Raw genomic sequence first — 18892 nt, forward strand, 5'->3', positions numbered from 1 at the left:
GCTGTGAAAGGGAGCAGATATATTCCTGACATAGCAAACATAACTAATCTAGCTATCCGGCTTTATAAATTCTCAAAAAAAACAGTATTCTTGTTCTCAGTTGAGTTGCTTTAAATATTATACTGTCGGAGTGATGTGTAAAGGATAAGTAAATTTCACATTCTTTCATGTATCCAAATAAATGAAAATTTATCTAATCGGTCTTTATCTCTTGACTTGCTTCAAATTTCAGATACAAGACGCATTCCATAATTCAGAGACGCGATTTATGTCATGCATAGTTTAATAGAAATTTCTATCCATACAAAACAGGGAATAATGCCTCCCTGTTTAGTTCCCTCCCCAATAATTTTACACCCCGTCACATCAAAGAAAATCATGCTATTTAGGAGTATCAAATAAAATCAGTTTACAAAACTTTTTACACAGATGAGTTGTAAATCGTGTGACAAATCTAATGAGCCTACTTAATCCATGATTTGCAACAGTGATGCTACAGTAACCATCCGGTAATTATGAATTAATTAGGCTCATTAGGTTCGTCTCGCGATTTACAACTCATCTATGCAAAAAGTTTTGTAAACTTATTTTATTTAATACTTCTAAATAGTAAGATTCCCTTTCAAAAAAAATTAGGGGAGGAACTTAACACACAGCCCAATGTGTGTTCAAATTGTACTTTCATGCCCTACAGCTGTATATAAAAGATGTCAGTAAGCACTTTCATTGCATTTTTCCTACATAGTAGACTAATAAGAGACGCATGTGTAATTTTCCTTATTTTAGCTTTATGACACCATTTTTTTTATATATATGTAAAATGTGCAATCAATCCTTATGTTGCTTAACCAAAAATATATGTATATTTATATGTTTTAAGGAAAAATTGTTGAATATAAGGAAAACTCTATAACACCATTCCTGTTTGACACTTGGACTCATTGTTATTCACTCTTACACACACCCTCTAGCATAGCACATTGTCCATAAACCACCTTACTGATCATCTAGCTAGTCAAATAATCAGTTTGTCGGTTCTTTATTATGAACTACAAAACAAATGTATATATGTTGTATTTGGTCCAAAGTTAATTTCAATCAATTTGATCTATATATACCATGATGAAAAAACCGGAAGTAATTGCTAATTAGAGTATAGTATACAAAAAGTGGTACGCATGTGTATATATATCCTTGCGTTTGGGCCATTGTTCCAGACCATTTGTCCCGGCTGCCTTTGGGCCCGGGACAAAAGGTGGCTTTTGTCCCGGGTCCAACGGCTAGCCGGGCCAGCGGAGGGGACAGAGGCCTTTTGTTCCGATTGGAGGCACCAACCGGAACAAAAGGACCCCTCTTTTGTCCCGGTTGGTGGCTCCACCGGGACAAAAGGGTTGGACAAAAGGCCCAACCCTTTTGTCCCTGTTGGTAACACTAACCCGGACTAAAGTGTGAGCCTTTTGTCCCGGTTGGAGGCACCAACCCGGACAAAATGCCCCTCCACGTGATAGTTTAAAAGTAAGTTATTCTTTACTGAGTCACATGTACTACTTAGGTGAGTTGGCAAGAAAACCATGTGCTAGGCAATAGGTCTTGATTTCGAATTCCGCGGGGCGCAAAAAATTTTTTAGCGTGAGGGACATTTAGTCCCGGTTCTACCACCCGGGACAAAAGCCTCCAGGGCTTTGAGGCTTTTGTCACGGCAGCCGAATCCCGGTTCTAAAACCGGGACAAATGGTCATTTGGAACCGGGACAAATGAGCCGATCTGTAGTAGATATACATGATTAACTCAACATTATTAGTTCTTTTCATCGGTTCTCCTGACATAATTTCAGTATAAAGTGCATTAAGAAAAGCTCGTAATATAATGTAGCATCTCATATATATAGAGAAGTGATCAATGGATAATAATAGAATATTAATAAATGGATTGTTGCACTTTGTCACAGTATCGATCATTTTTATTTGATAAGGTTGCGAGCTAACAGACACGCTAAGCCTTTTCGCCATATATTAAAGTACACATATAAAGTTCCTGCCCCAAAGCTGGGTGATCAACTAACGGCAGGTAGATAACTAAAACCAGCTGGTAGTATACGTTGTTTAATTTGTTCTCCAGCAGCAGCTAGATGCATGACGTGGTACTGACAGAGCAATTGCACCGCATCAGGATTCAAAACTTAGAGCTTGTGCAAAGTGGTAGCCACTTTAGAAGGCAAAGGAACAATCTTCTCATATGAAATGTAGCAAAAGGACGCTACTTTCGATGCTAGTCTAATGTGATTTTGCAAAAGGACCCCTGCCTCTTTTCTCTTTTTTCTGTTTTTCCTTTTTAATTCTCTCTTGCCTTTTGCTTTAGGTTCTCACAGTACCCAACATTCTCGTCTTTGGAAAGTACCAGTGGGGTGTGTGAAAGCTTAGCACAGAGACGCGAACAGAAGGGGAAAAAAAAAGCATCCTCTTATTTGGTAGACATTGAACTAAAGTTTTATGCTTTAGGATCCTCTGGAAAGAAAGATCTTCGATCACACTCACCCTTCAATTTGTTAGCACTGAATTTACATAAATACGTACACAAAAAAGCAGCTGTAAAGTGCTAACTTGTCGTTCAAATTAGCCTTTTCGCAGAATTGTACCGGCCGGAATGGTTTTATATCTTTTGCCTTTCTTATATAGGAACTGAAAGAAGTAAGGAACTGCATGCTAAAATTAGAATATGGTAGTAATCTTATATAGGAGTATGCTGCTACCCTACTGCTGTATTTATATTTGCTTTTGTTTTACATTTTTATTTAATTCGTAAGCATGCTTATATAGTATAGTACTCGTAGTACTGCACGCACTCGTATGCTCTCCTGCGGCATCTCTTTGTTAGCAAACGGAATGAGTGCTATTTTTGTCAAAAGTAGAGTCATGCATCAAAATTTGTGTCGTGTACTCCCAATAAGCTAAGGACAAAAGTAGACCCATTCTACCAGCAGTGCTCAAAACTTTATTGGGATACACCATGCAACCATAAGACCTATCTTTACTTTGATGACTTCATTTATTCTTTTTCTGATCTACTGAAATACCATTTTGCAATGTTACTGATCAACAGCTTTCATGGAAGAAGGACAGCTCTAGGAATTATAATCCCATGCTTTTATTGAAACATGTAATTAGTTTCTATGTTTATACCCACACCCCAAAACCCCCTTGCCAAATAGATCCTAAGGTTGCAAAGATTCAACGTAGTCTGTCCATTCACGAATTTTTATTTTGATCTGGTGTTTAAGGTTAGACTTCAACCATTATTTTCTCTCAAAGTGTATCATCAGTAGCTACAAAACATTTGCATGAAAGCATTTTGAAATTTGAATCTAGTTTTATGATTTTCATATACTAAGCATACATATAGTTGATAAATTTTTTTTTATGAAACACAGTAGTACATAATGAGTTGACACTCGTATGAATGGACACTCACACAAAGTGATCACAAGTGTCCTGCTGGCAATAAGTGTGTTGCCTACCATTGAAAGAAAGGCAACCTAGATTGGTAGATTCCACCACAAGAAACCTAACAAACTAAACTACGTATGCGCAGTTCGATCGATCTCATAATATATTGTTGATTCAAAAAATAGATTTTGACCTTTTTAATATATAAATTGTCTTGTTTTTTGAATTGATGGATATATTCATATTTTTTAACTAATTGCTGCCCTTGGTCTTACGACACCTACACTATGTACAGTGGGCATGTTGGAACAAATACATCAAGCTATACACATAGTAAAATATAATGATGACAACTAGAAACATCCACTATGGGAAACAGGGGTTTGCCGAGTGAACTAGTCACTTGGCAAAGCTCTAAAAATACTCTGCAAAGTGTTTACCAAGTGCCAACCTCGGCATATCTCACTTGCCAAAGATTTAGATGGCAAATAGCTCTTTGCCAAGTGTTTTATGCCGAGTGTATAATATTTGCTGAGTTTTTTGAATTATACACTCGGCAAAGAGCTTGTTTGCGAGTGTCTGAAATTTTGCACTCGGCAAAACACAAGGCACTCAGCAAACAGGCGGTTTTCGATAGTGATCGTCAGAAAGGGAAGAATATATAACTTTGGAACATACTTATTATAACAACTAGTTGCTTTGTTTGAAACCATATGACCCTATCTAGACTATCTATCTAGACTATGGAGACATGCATGCATGCATGATAACTAGATTGGGCTAACTTGGAACGGGCCTCTTTTGATCATGCATCTGCATTGCATGCATAAATGTCCCAGCTAGCTTGCTCGCCCCCTCCAATAATCTGTGATTGATCATGAGACAGCCCTAGAATCTAACTTTGATCGGCTGCCCCAGCTTGCTCGATCATTCATGCATGCGATCCTAGGGATTCGACATCTTTTGGATCGGTGAGTTTTGTCTCTCGATCGGAAGTACGCACTACCAGCTGCTGGCGCTTTTTTCTACTTTTTAAAGTGCACAGTGTGTGCAAACGCTTTTGAGCACCTCAAGACTCTTTATCTTTCATATATATGCAGTTATATATAGCAAAACAAAAAAAAGAACTAAATGAAGTATTTGATCTGTAGTTAGCTGATAACAAATGATACGTATATATATAATTCATTAGAATTCAGTAAGGCGCCGTTTGAAACCTTAGAATTGAATTCCATTCTAATAATTGATACAAACCTATTAAGCTAATATGATTATATACGGAATATATGTATACTATTGTTTCCTATATGAGGGAGATACTTATGTGTGCTATATTTCTACTATAGAGGAGTGAGCCAAAGAGCATACTATAAGTTACGAAATAAAAACATAGCTTGGTGGTGTAGAGAATCAATTTTCATCTCCCACCCTAAGAATTAGGATGGACTTATATACAAACTTTGGAAAGTGGTGGGATGTCAAATTCTAAGTCAAATAGTTTAGTTTATTACGTAGAATTTCAATTCCTCCAAAATAATAAGAGGATCCACACAGCCCCTAACTTTTAATTTTACATGTATAAACGGTGTGTCATTGTGCGAATTATATATACGTCCATGCACATGAAGTTAATTGCAAACTCGGCTCGCCTGGTCATCATGTTCATGCATTTCTGTCGATTCAGCAGTTCAGGATTTGTTTGAACAAAAGCTGTGTGAATCTCTAAAGAAGCGTCATGGAGAGACAAAGTTTCTACGTCGCAGAGGGCTTTTGCTAGAGACTTTTGAGAAGAAAGGAGCGCGGCCCTCTACGTCTCTCTCTCCCTTTTCTTCTTTTGATCAGCGCCTCTTTTCATGCGATCATATGAAAGAAAGACGAAGGCAGAGGGGTGGGAGAGAGATGGGCGCATTATACGTTCTTCTGCTGCTGCGTCGAAGTGAGGGCTTACAGCACTTCTTGGATCTCTCGCTAGGTACTGACGATCACGGCAATGCAAACTAGGTATCTAGCTAGGCAGCTGCAACTATACTACATCAGGTATATTGGGAGTGGTAGGCTGGTAGCTGGACATAGAGTGGTCAATCATGCATGGCTTTGGGATCCAAAGGAATTGGCTGTGATTTCCATCTCCTTAGCATGAAGCATCATGAGCTTGCAGCTGCTATACATATATATAGTATATATCTGTAGTATAGCCAACAAAGGCCTAGGCAGCAACCCCATATGATACTTCTTCCATGTGCTTCCTATTCCTTTTTGTCTTTTTATTATTCTCTTTTCCTCTTTTTATGGTGTCTATTTTGCTGGTGAAAAAAGGAACAAAGTGAGAAAAAGGGCTCATTTGATCACGCCGCAGTTAATAATTTGATGTATTGGACCGGTCAAAAAGAATGAGAGAGAGAGAGAGAGAGAGAGAGAGAGAGAGAGAGAGAGAGAGAGAGATGGTAACAAGCAAGTAGCAACTGCAGAAGCTGAACGCACTTTGGTTTGTTCGTAGAAGAGTCTATAAAACGCACTTTGACTGCTAATTAGTGGTATCAAATAAAGGTAATTTACAAAACCAACTCCACAAACCCTGTGCTAGAAACTGTGAAGAATTTAATGAGGTCTTTGACCGTGTGATTAGAGGATGGTTACTATAGTATCATTGTAGCCAATCATCAATTAATTACGGTCATTAGATTTGTCGCTAAAAGTTACAATCATCCATGAAGAGATTTTGCAAATAAACTTCATTTAGCACTCCATGCATGTAAGATTCTCTTCTAAAGTGCCTAGAATAGAATGAACCAAAGTGAACTAGTGTAGATTGGAATGAGAATATATAGGAGAATATTATAGCTAGCTAGCTAGGAGCAAGAGATCGATGGGAGAATGTAATAACGTGTGAGCTTTTTGTTTCATGTGGGACGTGGTGTTCGGGCCTTCTGGCTTGGCAGATCGATCGAGCTCGTGGCTTTATGCATGCATGACAAAGATGATGGCAATCCCAAGACAAGCCTAGAGATTGAAGGGACCAAGAAAAAGCGTGGCTTTCATGCTTTTCTGAAAGGTGACTGAAGCTGAATGCTACAACTTGCTAATGCTAAGTTTTATTTCAAGGAGTGGGCTGGTTTTGCGGAAAGTAATGAGGAGCATAAGTTATGCCAAGCTTTGGGTAGGGATGTGTCATGTCACAATTCAAAGGCTAAAATAACAATTTTGTTGCATGATGTGTGTCATATCACAATTAATTCCCAGGCTAAAATAACATTTTTGATGTGTCAATGTTAATTTTGGTTTTTCTACTCTAGCTCTTTCCTCTGATTTATTATAAGACCTAGTACTAGTATTATCATTAGAATTGAAATGGATTATATATTGTTGGTACCCTTAGTTAATGAATTCGCACCCAAGCTCAAATAAACCGTTTGCCAAATTTGTCAGGCTTGATTCGACATGATAGAGCTTGAGAAATTGAATTAGAATTTGATCCAAATAATATAGACCAATTGATTTCCGATTAAATTAGATAATCTCACACATATCAGATATTGTCAAAATCGTAGATTCTAAGTAAAGACATCTGTAGGTAAGATCACAATCATAGGATTATGTATAAACATAAAAATTGTTGAAAAGTAGATTATATTAACTAGAATAGTTGAACCAAACCCTATAATTCTCGTAAACCTAAAAATGGATGGCAAAATTGAGATTTTGACAACCATATATAGACATATGAACTCTATTATTTGGCCAGTAAATTAAATTTTGTGAACCGATAACACTGAAATAATGACAAAGCCTTTGCTGAATCAGCAGGCCCATGTGTATGGCGTTTTTTTTATTTTTTTATTTTTTATTTCTGTTTTTTACAAAAATATATTTTCGATATGAAAATTTACAGAAATATACCCCGGCCGCCCAGCTACCAGGCGGCCGGGACCTGGCCGCCCGGCAGCTGGGCGGCAGGGGCTTATCCGCAAAAAAACATGAAAAATAATTGCAGACAGGTCCCTAGGACCGGTCGCCCTGCTTCCGGGCGGTCGGCCCCCATGGCCGCCCGGCAGCTGGGCGACCGGCCCCCACCCCTATATAAGGTGTTGGCTGCCCCTCACTCCCCATTTGGCTTACTAAAAATCTAGAAAAAAAGAAAAGAGAGGGAGGGGTGAGGGAGAGGCGAAGCGGCGAAGCCCTGTCAGATTTTCAAGCCGGCGACTTTAGGTAACTAAAATTTTCTACATTTTATAAATAGATTATGTTGTAATTATTTTTTTAACAGTAGATTAGCAATCAGTTCAATTATTGTTAGTAGTGATTAGTGGTACATTTAGGTGCAGTTACTTATAGTGATTAGTGTTGATATAGTACATTTAGTGTTAGATTTAGTATTAGAAAATACTAGAAAATTGTTAGACAAGTATTAGAAAATCAAAAAAATGCAAGATAATATTAGAAAATTGTAGAAAATGTTAGAAAATTGTAGAAAATTATAGAAAATGTTAGAAATTTTTTTTAGAAAATGTTAGAAAATAGTTTAGCAATCAGTTTAATTATTATTAGGAGTGATTAGTGGTACATTTAGGTGTAGTTACTGATAATGATTAGCGTTGATATAGTATATTAGCAATCTGATTGATCACTTGTGATTGCCAGGGCTCAACACCATGGCATCCTCAGGATCCACGTACATTCCATGGAATAAGGTGACGGAAACAGTCCCCCAAGGAATCCAGGTGCCTATGTGTTTTTGCGGATCCTTGTGCAAACTAATGAAATCAAGGGTTTTGGGGGACGACTTTGGAAAGAGATTCTTCATGTGCGAGAATTACGAGTACGACCCGCCCAAGCATTACGGCAAGGACCGAGCAAAGGTACTACAAAACACTATTAGAGTTTGTCACTTTCAGATCTAGTAATGACTTCTAACATGATTTGGGGAAAGACTCCACCGCCTCTATGTGATTTCGTGCAGTGGTTAGACACCGAGCAATCTCAGCAGGATAAGGACCACGTGGAGCGTCAAGCAAGGTGGGCTGCACAAAGGTGGCAACGAATGCTGCATGAAGAACAGATGGAGGAGAAGCGCAAGAAAAACCAGGAAGAGATTCAGAAGAGGATTGCAGAAGTGGAACGTCAGAAGGCAGAAGAACGTGAAGCTGATAGGGAGAGGAAGCGAGAGAGGGCCCGCTGTGCTAAGGAAGCAGGGTCTGAAGCTATTAGGAAGGAAAAATATCCCCGGTGCACTCAGTAAAGCATCACCATGTAATCCCGGCATTTTATATTTCCTAAGACATGTTAGGTTTACTCACAACACGAGGTTATCGTGGTGCACATGCCATGCTTTTCATTGTTCAAGTATCTACTAGTACGAACGCCTTAGGCCTCTGCTTTGTAATCGTAGCATTGTTTACAAAACTGTATTGCAAACCGAAAATTTATGATTCGTAACTACCCTTCTATTTTCAGTACATTTTCCAGTTTTTCCAGTGAGATATGAATTTTGAGTTACCACTCTCTTCTGTGTTCTTGGATTGTTCTTCCAGCCATCATATATATAATCAGGGAGCGTACAGTGGAAACTCTATTAAATGCATGAACACTTCTCATCTTGTACAAGCAGAGTCTTTGATTTTTCTTTACATAATTCTTCAAGGAGAGTTGAAAAGTACAGAACAACTCTAAGAAATATTAATTACAGAAACTTTTCCTTTTGCTACCGAAGGAACTTGCCTTCAGATGATGATGCCTTTCTCCTTTATGGATGTTCTTATCTTGATTTTCTTCTCTGCAATCCCATCTGGTCAACCAGTAACAGACCATCAAGCAAAACACAAAACAATTCAAATAAAGCTTTCAAAACCCAAGCGAGCAATATAATTGAACCAACCTACACATTTAGAAGTACAACCAAGAAATGTTACTACACAAATACCTTCGTAATATTACATGCTACAATCTGGTGCAAATACATATCCATACATAACGAAATGTAATTATCACATACAGGTCGGAATACATATCCATACATCTGGTTCAAATACATATGCACACATAACGAAATCTAGATGCGACGGGCTCCAAAATCCGGAGGCAATCCATTGTTGGGATTTCCAGAAGGTCCAACCTCAGCACCAGCATTATCTTCTTGCATTTTAGGGCACTTCTTGTAAGTGTGACCATCTGCTCCACACAGGTTGTATCTTTTTTTCTTCTTTCCTGCCTCAGACTCATCCATTCCGTTACGGATTTCTCTGCACAATTGCTGACAGCATGTGAGGCAAGTTATCATATGATGCCTCATATCTGCCAAATCTCATCTCAAACACCTTTTGTTTTGCCCGCCAAGCCTTTGCATAGCTGATTTTGTATTGAAAACGGTCGTTGATGTCCCTAATTATCAATTTTGGCTCATAATCAATTTTGTCCAGAATCACCCCATACATCTTCTTGGCAACGAAAGTGGATGTGATGTTACGGTGAGTTTGAGCAATAGCAGTTAATCTACATGTATATGGTGTAACAATTGAACACTCCCAGTGTGTCTTGTACTTGCCCTTGTAGGCATGTACTCGCCATGTACAATCGCTATTGACACACTTCACCTCATATTCTTTGCTGCTAGACTTCACAACTCTGAATTCCTTCCTCAACGATATAGCCCAAAGCTTCACAGCATCTTTCACAGCTTCAATGCTAGGATACTTTGCCCCCTGCACAACCTCATTCTCTCTGTATTCGTACTCATTACTCCTAATATCCTGTATCACTGGATTTCCAAAACTCTTGCCTCTCCATTCACCTAGCAACGGGTAGTCCTCATCGTCTGATGAGTCCCCACATTCTTCCATCATTCGAGCCTCTTGGTCTTCATTCTGTACAGCTTCCACAATTCCAGGTATCCGCTCACTCTCATCAGCTAAACCTTGCGGCTCAGGTTGAATGACATGCATGTTCTGATCTTCTTTTTCTCCTACCTGATCAGCTATATCTTGCGGCTCAGGTTCTGTGACATGCATGTTCTGATCTTCATTTTCTTGTTCCACTACTTGGTTCATATGAGATGATGTACTTGTTGATCCTTCACCGAATTGGGCTGACTTCTGGTGAATCTGAATTAGCATTGCAAGAGGCCACCCGTGGTCAAGAGCTGCTTGCATGTAAGTCCGCCATTCTTCGGTGTTTGCTATAAGCATCAACTCCCAGAAATCCCCTTCAGTTCCCCAATTTGTCACAGTCTGAACGGTTAGGAAATGAGTCTTTGGATTCACATTGAATATCTCGTGAAGCCATTTGCGTATGGAACCAAAACTCCTCTCTAAGGGTTTATCTATTCCGCACTCTCTTCATTCAAAAACTGATAGATCTACTCCATACGCATCATGAGAAATATATCCATCACCATAATGAACTTGAAAACGAAGCTTGCTCGACATATCTGGACACAGAATCATGATATTAAATTGATTGCTAATCTATTGTTTCAATAAAAATAATTACAATAAAAATAATTGCTCGACATATCTGGACACACAATCATGCTATTTGTAAAGCTTAGAAGAATTTTGCCTGCAGTCGCCGGCTCGAAAATCCGGCAGGGCTTCGCCTCTCTCCCTCCCTCTCTCTTTTTTCTGGGTTTCTGGAATTGTAGTGATGCAAATGAGGGGTGGGGGGACCAGCCAACCCTTATATAAGGGTGGGAGAGCCGGCCGCCCGTCTGCCGGGCGGCCAGGGGGGGCCGGCCGCCCGGCAGCAGGGCGACCGGTCCCAGGGACCTGTCTGCAATTATTTTTTGTGTTTTTTTTGCGGATAAGCCCCTGCCGCCCGGCTGCCGGGCGGCCAGGTCCCGGCCGCCCGGCAGCTGGGCGGCCGGGGTATATTTCTGTAAATTTTCATATCGAAAATATATTTTTGTAAAAACGGAAATAAAAAATATAAAAATAAAAAACGCCATGTGTATGACACACCTCGTTAGGGCCAGAGGCCCAAATCCTTGCCCATTTGTTTGAAATGTTTACACATTACATATACTTGGCCTCTGTAGAGGACCAATGTTTTATCTTCAAAACTGCAGCCCATAGGAGCAGAAGAGAGAGCCCCCCATATTTTTTTTGGATTTCAGTTAAATGGCCCTTACGGCCTTATTACTGATATATACATTTGTATGTGAAGAAAATGTACTTACTGTTAAGTGAATGGCATGTGAAAATAGACTGTTATATATATGTGCACTTTTCAGTTCGAGGAGCCATTAGAATTTGAAATGCAGTTTCAGAGGTTTTCTGTAAATTGCAAAGAGGGATGGGATGTATATTGTACTACTCCCTCCGTTTCAAATTGTAATTCATTTGATGTTTGACTTTTTGACCCCAGTTCGACCACTTGTCTTATTAAAAAGTTTATAAAAAATAACACTTATTTTTATTGTGGCTTGCTTTATTAATAAAAGTTTTTCAAAAATAATTTAAATTTATGTTTGCACAAATATTTTAACTAGAACAAGTGGTCAAATTTAGGATTAAAAAGTTAAAATAATTATAATTTGGAACGGATGAAGTACATCACCATCAACATCAACATTAACAAAGCTTTTTAATCCCAAGCAAGTTGGGGTAGGCTAGAGTTGAAATCCAACAAAGACCATTATTCATGGTTCTGGCACGTGAATCACGGCTTTCCAAGCACTCCTATCCAAGGACAAATCTCTAGATATACTCCAGTCTTTCAAGTCTCTTCTAATTGTTTCTTCCCATGTCAACTTCGGCCGGCCCTTGCCTCTCCTCATATTACCGTCGTGCTTTAGGATACCACTATGCACTGGTGCCTCTGGCGGTCTCCGTTGGACATGTCCAAACCATCTCAGCTGGTGTTGGATAAGCTTTTTTCACATCTCAGCCGGTGTTGGATAAGCTTTTTTTTTTCAATTGGTACTATCCCTAGCCTATCCCGTATATCATCATTTCGAACTCGATCCATCCTTATATGCCCACAAATCCAATGCAACATGCGCATTTCTGCAACAATTAATTGTTGGACGTGCCGCCTTTTTGTAGGCCAACATTCCGCACCATACAACATTGCCGGTCTAATCGCCGTTCTATAAAACTTGCCTTTTAACTTCTGAGGTACCTTCTTGTCACAAAGGACGCCAGATGCTTAGCGCCACTTCATCCATCCCTGCTTTGATTCTATGACTAACATCCTCATCAATATCTCCATCTCTCTGTAGCATCAATCCCAAATATCGAAAGGTATCCCTCTTGGGCACTACTTGGCCTTCCAAACTAACATCTCCCTCCTCATGAGTGGCGCCGAAGTCACACCTCATATACTCAGTTTTAGTCATGCTAAGTCTAAAATCTTTGGACTCTAGCGTTTGCCACCACAACTTCAACTTCCTATTCACTCCCGCACGGCTTTCATCAACTAACACGACATCATCAGCGAAAAGCATACACCAAGGTATATCACCTTGTATGTCTCTTGTGACCTCATCCAGGGCAAAAAGATACGGGCTCAAAGCTGATCCTTGATGTAGTCCTATCTTAATCGGAAAGTCATATGTGTCCCCATCACTTGTTCGGACCCTAGTCATTACATTATTGTACATATCCTTAATGAGGGCCACATATTTTGTTGGGACTTTATGCCTATCCAAAGCCCACCACATCACATTCTGTGGTATCTTGTCATAAGTCTTCTCCAAGTCAATGAAAACCATGTGTAGGTCCTTCTTCTGCTCTCTATACCGCTCCATGACATGTCTTATTAGGAAAATTGCTTCTATGGTTGACCTTCCAGGCATGAAACCAAACTGGTTCATAGTGACCCGCGTCATCCTTCTCAAACGATGCTCAATAACTCTCTTCCATAGCTTCATAATATGGCTCATCAACTTAATTCCCCGGTAGTTGGTGCAGCTTTGAATATCCGCTTTGTTTTTGTAGATCGGCACCAATATACTCCTCCACTCTTCATGCATCTTGTTTGACCGAAAAATACGGTTGAAAAGTTTTGTTAGCCAAACTATAGCTATATCACCTAGGCACCTCCACACCTCGACTGGAATACCATCAGGGCCTATCGCCTTACCTCCTTTCATCCTTTTCAACGCCTATTTGAGCTCAGATTCTTGAATCCTCTCACAAAGCGCGAACGGATGAAGTACATATTTATAAATTATTAGAACGGCGTGGGACAACTGACGGAAGACGGACGTACGTGGCCGGAACAGAAAAGTCAAACCCGACTAGGACATTCTTCTGGTGTGGACCTGCATGCATGCGCTTTCAGGTCACGGGCCGGACCAAACAAAAACGAAATCTGAAGGAATCGGGCGATACTGCTGATTTCTGTTAATCCAGGGGTGCACATCACCTGTGTGCATAGCCACGTATACTACAAAATAACATTCTCCTTATTACTTATTAGAATATATATATAATCAAGATATATATATATATATATATATATATATATATATATATATATATATATATATATATATATATATATATATATATAATCAGTGATGCCCGTGAACGACGACCCACTGCACCGATCCGGCCAGCGCACACGGCGCCAGCTGCTAGCTTCATATCAGCCACAATCGTCCAAGCTAATTAAGCATGCATATTGGACAGAACAGATCGTCACACAGTCTCACAGATGAAGCGCAATGCAAGTCGTCGCCCAACACTTGCGTCGTCGTTGCACGGGCGACTTGTAACGTTAGATCGTCGAGCGAGGCAAGGTCCCGAGCTGAGAGAGCGAGGCCAAGCTAGTGATCTGTACGTGGTACGAATTCAACGACGACTGCGCGCGGCTACTATACTCCGATTCTCTAGGTCAAAGTTATCGCCAGCCAGCCTGTGGTGGCCACTGCGGAAACTAATTCCTGCTCTCACCTGCCGTTTCACATGAGCTAATCATAATAAGATCATCTTGGTGCCCAGCTGCCGGGTAGGTATAATAATAATAAGCTCGCCCCAGTTTCACTCCAAGACAAGTTGCCATAAGCTATTAGGCGCTGCTTCTCTGAGTATATGCGAACATGTCGTACTTGTAGATTAGACTTTGAGGGCAGCATGCATGGACGATATGCAATGCAACTATCAATTATTTTTGTTAAACCTGCTGATGAGTTGCTGCATTTTTGTGTGGCTGATGAGCAATCAGCGGTCGACGTGTCGAGAGTCTTGCAAATCGGATGCACGTGATGCACGTCTGTCCCATACGACGACGAGTAAAACAAACAAGGAATACACACTAGCTAGCTAGCTACATGTCATGTCTGCTCTTCACGATCCTACTTGATCCTTAATTTTTTAGTTTAAAATTGAATAAGATTAAAATTCGATCCTTTTAGAGTCTGACCTTTAAATTATTTAGACTAAAAATTAAGACAATTTACTGCTGCATGGGTTTCATTTATTCTTGTGCGGAACAAAGCTAGCAAAGATCGAGAATATGATTACATACCTCGATCTATTAATTATATATATTCCTCATCGTTATGCCCTTCCGGACACGACAAAATTTATAAACTCCGAATAAAAAATTGATGGAGGACATTGTTGACGAGTAATTAAGGATGGGAGATCGACTGTGCTGCCGGAGAGCATTTTGACCTCGCTTGGTAAATTGCTAGGTATATAGCTAGTATACGACTTTCTGATGGATCGGACAATCAGAGTAAGTACCCCGCACATGTGTGGCACTCAAATACACTTAGTTTGTTTTTGCAAACTGTTATGACATTTTTCAGTCACTTAAACTAAACATGCATGCCGGTTACTACATCAAAAACATAACATGGTCATTTTTAAGAGAAAAAACTTAACGGTTTATTTGCAGTTTTTTTCCATATCTGCAAGGATTCCTATAGTTTTACTGTAGGTTCTCCTGATGGACATGAGCCATCCATTTGGACGGTTGACAGAGATTAAACTGAGCACTGTGCTTAATTTGAACCCCAATGTGCGAATTTCAACAATATTCTAACCGCCGGCCAACTTGGCTAGTAGGCCACTAAATTGGTCTATTCATAGTTAGTAGCTCACACATCCTATCTTAATCATTCCATCGCCTACACAAATTTGAAACATATGTTTTTTTTTCTTCTTCTTGTAATAAGTACTAAATGGAAGATCCTTTTGCCTTAGCCTTGTGTGATATCTTAATAAAGTATAGTAGTACAAACATTCTGATCTGGTGGACTTGCGCCCTTGTTATAGAGTTGATATTGACATGACATGTTAACTACATTCATATATATCACATATAGTCCAACATAAACTTCAAAACCATTGCATGTGGTTCAGCGTTATATGGCACAACTAGGCGCTAGATGCATATATATGCTGTTCTATCAATCGGATACGCTTACACGTATGTTCGCAACATTTTCAGAAGGAAAAATATAAATTAAAGTTTCTCCTTCGTCATGTTAATTGGATGTGTTGCTAGACATTGCATGATTTTATAACTGACAGTTCAGTTGACTGAAAATGTACCAACTTTAACTACGTTGCATCATTGGTGTAAATCATGTGCAGTTGCCTAGCTATGAGCCGCATATGATGTAATAAATAAACCTGTCACCCCCGATCATTGGGTGTGATATATATTAAACGATGATGTAGAACGTTTACGTATAGCTCATGTTAACTTTGCATCCATGTTAACTTGAAAGAGTTAAATAGAGAACGTGTTTTGAAAAAAGCCCTCACTGTCATATTTTGTTGGTGCTCGCTAGGTCACACATAGTACTCAGATGTAGCCAACTTAATAAGAGCATCTCTAACAGATCATGCAAATCACCATGGATAGGTAAAAAATGAAAAATGACGCTAAATCTTGCTTCCAACAGAGCAGCTAAAGTCGTGGACTAGCTTTCTCCTTCGGCATCCCGTGAAAGCCGTTAGGCATCTTGCCGACGCCCCGCCGCTCGCCAGTCCTTTTCCCACGTTGTCCCGCCCTCTCTCCCATGCCCTCTCCCACCGTCCCGCGCCGCCCGCCTGCCTGCAGGTGACCGCGCCGCCGCCGCCGCCGCGCTCCCCCTGCTTGTAGACCGCGCGTTCCGGCCGCCACGCTCCACCTGCTCGCGGGCCGCGAGCTCCGGCGGCTGCTGTGCCTCCCTGCTCGCCGATCCCGCCGCAGCTCCAGCATGGCGCTCGCGAGCCCCCGAGGCGGCGGCGGCGTCCAGGCGCACCGAGTCACTGCGGTGTCCAGGCATCCAGGCCCGCCAGCGCCTCTCCCCGAGCTCCTCCAAGGCCCGCGCCTGTAGTAGGGCTAGCGGCCGGCGGCGGGGGCCGCGCGCGTCCGCCCGCGCCTGCGAGTGGCAGCCGGCGGCAGGGGCCGCACGCGCCCACGAGCAGCCAGCGAGCGGCGGCCAGCGATCGGGACCGCACGCGCCTCCATAGCCGTCGGGGTCAAACTCCACCATAGCCGACGGGTCAAGCTCCCCCATAGCCGGCGGGGTCGAGCTCCGCTCCCATGGCTTGGCCACCGGCGTCGACCCCTCTCGCCCGTCTCCTTGTCCGCCGGCGCTGGCTCCTTCCCGCGCTCCGCCTCCGCCTCGCCGGGATCTGTGCGTGCGGAGGCCGAGGCCGCTGCCACCTCGCTCGTCCCGAGATCTGCGCCCACCTCCGCCGTGTAGGGAGCTCGCCCAACGCCGCCACGCCTCGCCACTCGAGCGGTACCCGGGGCTAAAGGCAGCGTGGTTCATGGTGGCCTCGCCGGAGAGGGTGCCATTGTCCGTGACGACCACCCAGGAGGGGATGCAAAATCGGTAGAATTTAGCTAGTCTGTTGGAAGAAGATGAGAAATGGAGATGCAATCTTAGCTATTCGATTAGCTAAATGAAAATATAGAGAGTGAAATTTAACTACTCTCTTGGAGTTGCTTTAAGGTGCTACTGCTAGCAAACCCCTATGAAAGCAGTACATCGCGAATGAACTATGGAAAGAGACAGGAATGGATCTTTTGCGCCTCAATAACCGTCAGCCAAAATTGTTATTGAATTTATTAGTATTTACAAATTTCTTGTCATATTCGTTAGCAAGTGTTTTTTCGCTTTTATATGTCATGGGCCTGACTAGTTTGCACCAACTACTCTCAGCGCCTCCATTTGTTCATTCCAAGCTCTGTTTATTACATTGCCGCGTCCGTCGCAGATGCAGCTCTCATGCTGATCATTTTTCATGCTCAAAACTGAAATGGGGTTGAGGTGTAAATAAATAATATATCAACGTGTATGCCATGTCACAGCTCGAGTCGACACAACTTGTATAAACTTTTATTTCACGTATATGATGAAGTTACAGGCAAACATAACATATTGTTCGAATGAACAAGAACAACAATTTGCATGACACATCACCTCTCCTGAGCCATGCATCACTCAAAACCCGAACAGAAGAGAACACATATATGGGTGCATGCTGATGCAAACCAACACACAGACCGACCGCATAGGTGATAGGTGCCCACGATCGCAGTGGATGGATGAAGATTCAGATGATGCATGGGCGTGTGGAATGTTTCATTCGCCGGCTAATTGGGGCAGGTGAAATCTGCAGGGCAGATCTTGCCACAGTGGTTGAGGAGGAGGCTCAGGTCGATGGGCACATTGAGGTTGATGCCGAGGACATTGGCCTTGATAGCAGTGCAGAGACAGACTGCGGCGTCAAGGTCGACGAGCCCCTGCAACAGCGGGCAGCACTGGTCGTTCCCCGTGACAGGGATGTTGAGCTTCAGGAGGTTCAACACATTGGCGCACACCTCCAGCTTCAGTGCGTTGATTGGGCAGGAGCCGCCACCACCGGATGGCGTCGGCACGACCGGCGGGGTGGGAACCACTGGTGGGGTAGGACAAGACGACGTACAGCCGTGCACTGCCGCCGCGGAGGTGAGGACAGTCAGGGCGAGGAACAGGGCAAGCTTTGATGGCGCCATTTCTATTAGCTAGCTATAGCTTCAAGTGTGCTATGAGCTGCTTGCTACAGCTAGCTTCTCAGTAGTCTGAGCGTGTTTGGGATGGTTCTTTTGAGGTGGTGTTTTGGTTGGTATTTATAGCCCGATTGAGGGAGCAGCTATGACAGAACCGCCAAGTTAAACAGCTTAATTAAGCGTAATGGTCATCATTTGAACACATCAGACGTATTAGTTTAATTAAGTGTAACCTGACAGCGCGTGCAGCGCCTTGGTGGTGCCGTGGCCAATTTCGCTTTGGTGACCCCGGACAAAATATCGAGGCGTTACAGCAATCGTGTTCGATGTGATGCGTGCGTGGGCTGGTCTGGTAAACCTCCCTACGTGGCTTATTGTCCTGCAAGTTGCATCCATGAAAAAAATAGTATATAGGTAGTAGCTGTCTGGGGATGAATGGGACAATGGATTCGTGTTGCCACGATCCACGAAATCCTCATGAGGCTTGGTCGTTTCATGGGCCGGGCAAAATGTTT

At 41.9% G+C, this 18892-nt stretch overlaps 1 protein-coding gene across 1 annotated transcript; it reads right to left on the minus strand.

The window, feature by feature from the left end:
- Positions 1-17702: 17702 nt before the first annotated feature.
- On the minus strand, positions 17703-18478 carry LOC120655982 (cortical cell-delineating protein-like). Its single transcript, XM_039933974.1, has one exon. It carries the CDS (start codon positions 18381-18383, stop codon positions 17982-17984), a length of 402 nt encoding a protein of 133 aa, XP_039789908.1. The 5' UTR covers positions 18384-18478; the 3' UTR covers positions 17703-17981.
- Between the last annotated feature and the right edge of the window lie 414 nt (positions 18479-18892).

Source organism: Panicum virgatum, chromosome 1N, assembly GCF_016808335.1.
Source record: "Panicum virgatum strain AP13 chromosome 1N, P.virgatum_v5, whole genome shotgun sequence".
NCBI classification, from domain to species: Eukaryota; Viridiplantae; Streptophyta; class Magnoliopsida; order Poales; family Poaceae; genus Panicum; species Panicum virgatum.

What these genes read in the sequence shown, in the direction of transcription:
- LOC120655982 (XM_039933974.1), bottom strand. Translation starts at nt 18,383, where the DNA reads ATGGCGCCATCAAAGCTTGCCCTGTTCCTCGCCCTGACTGTCCTCACC.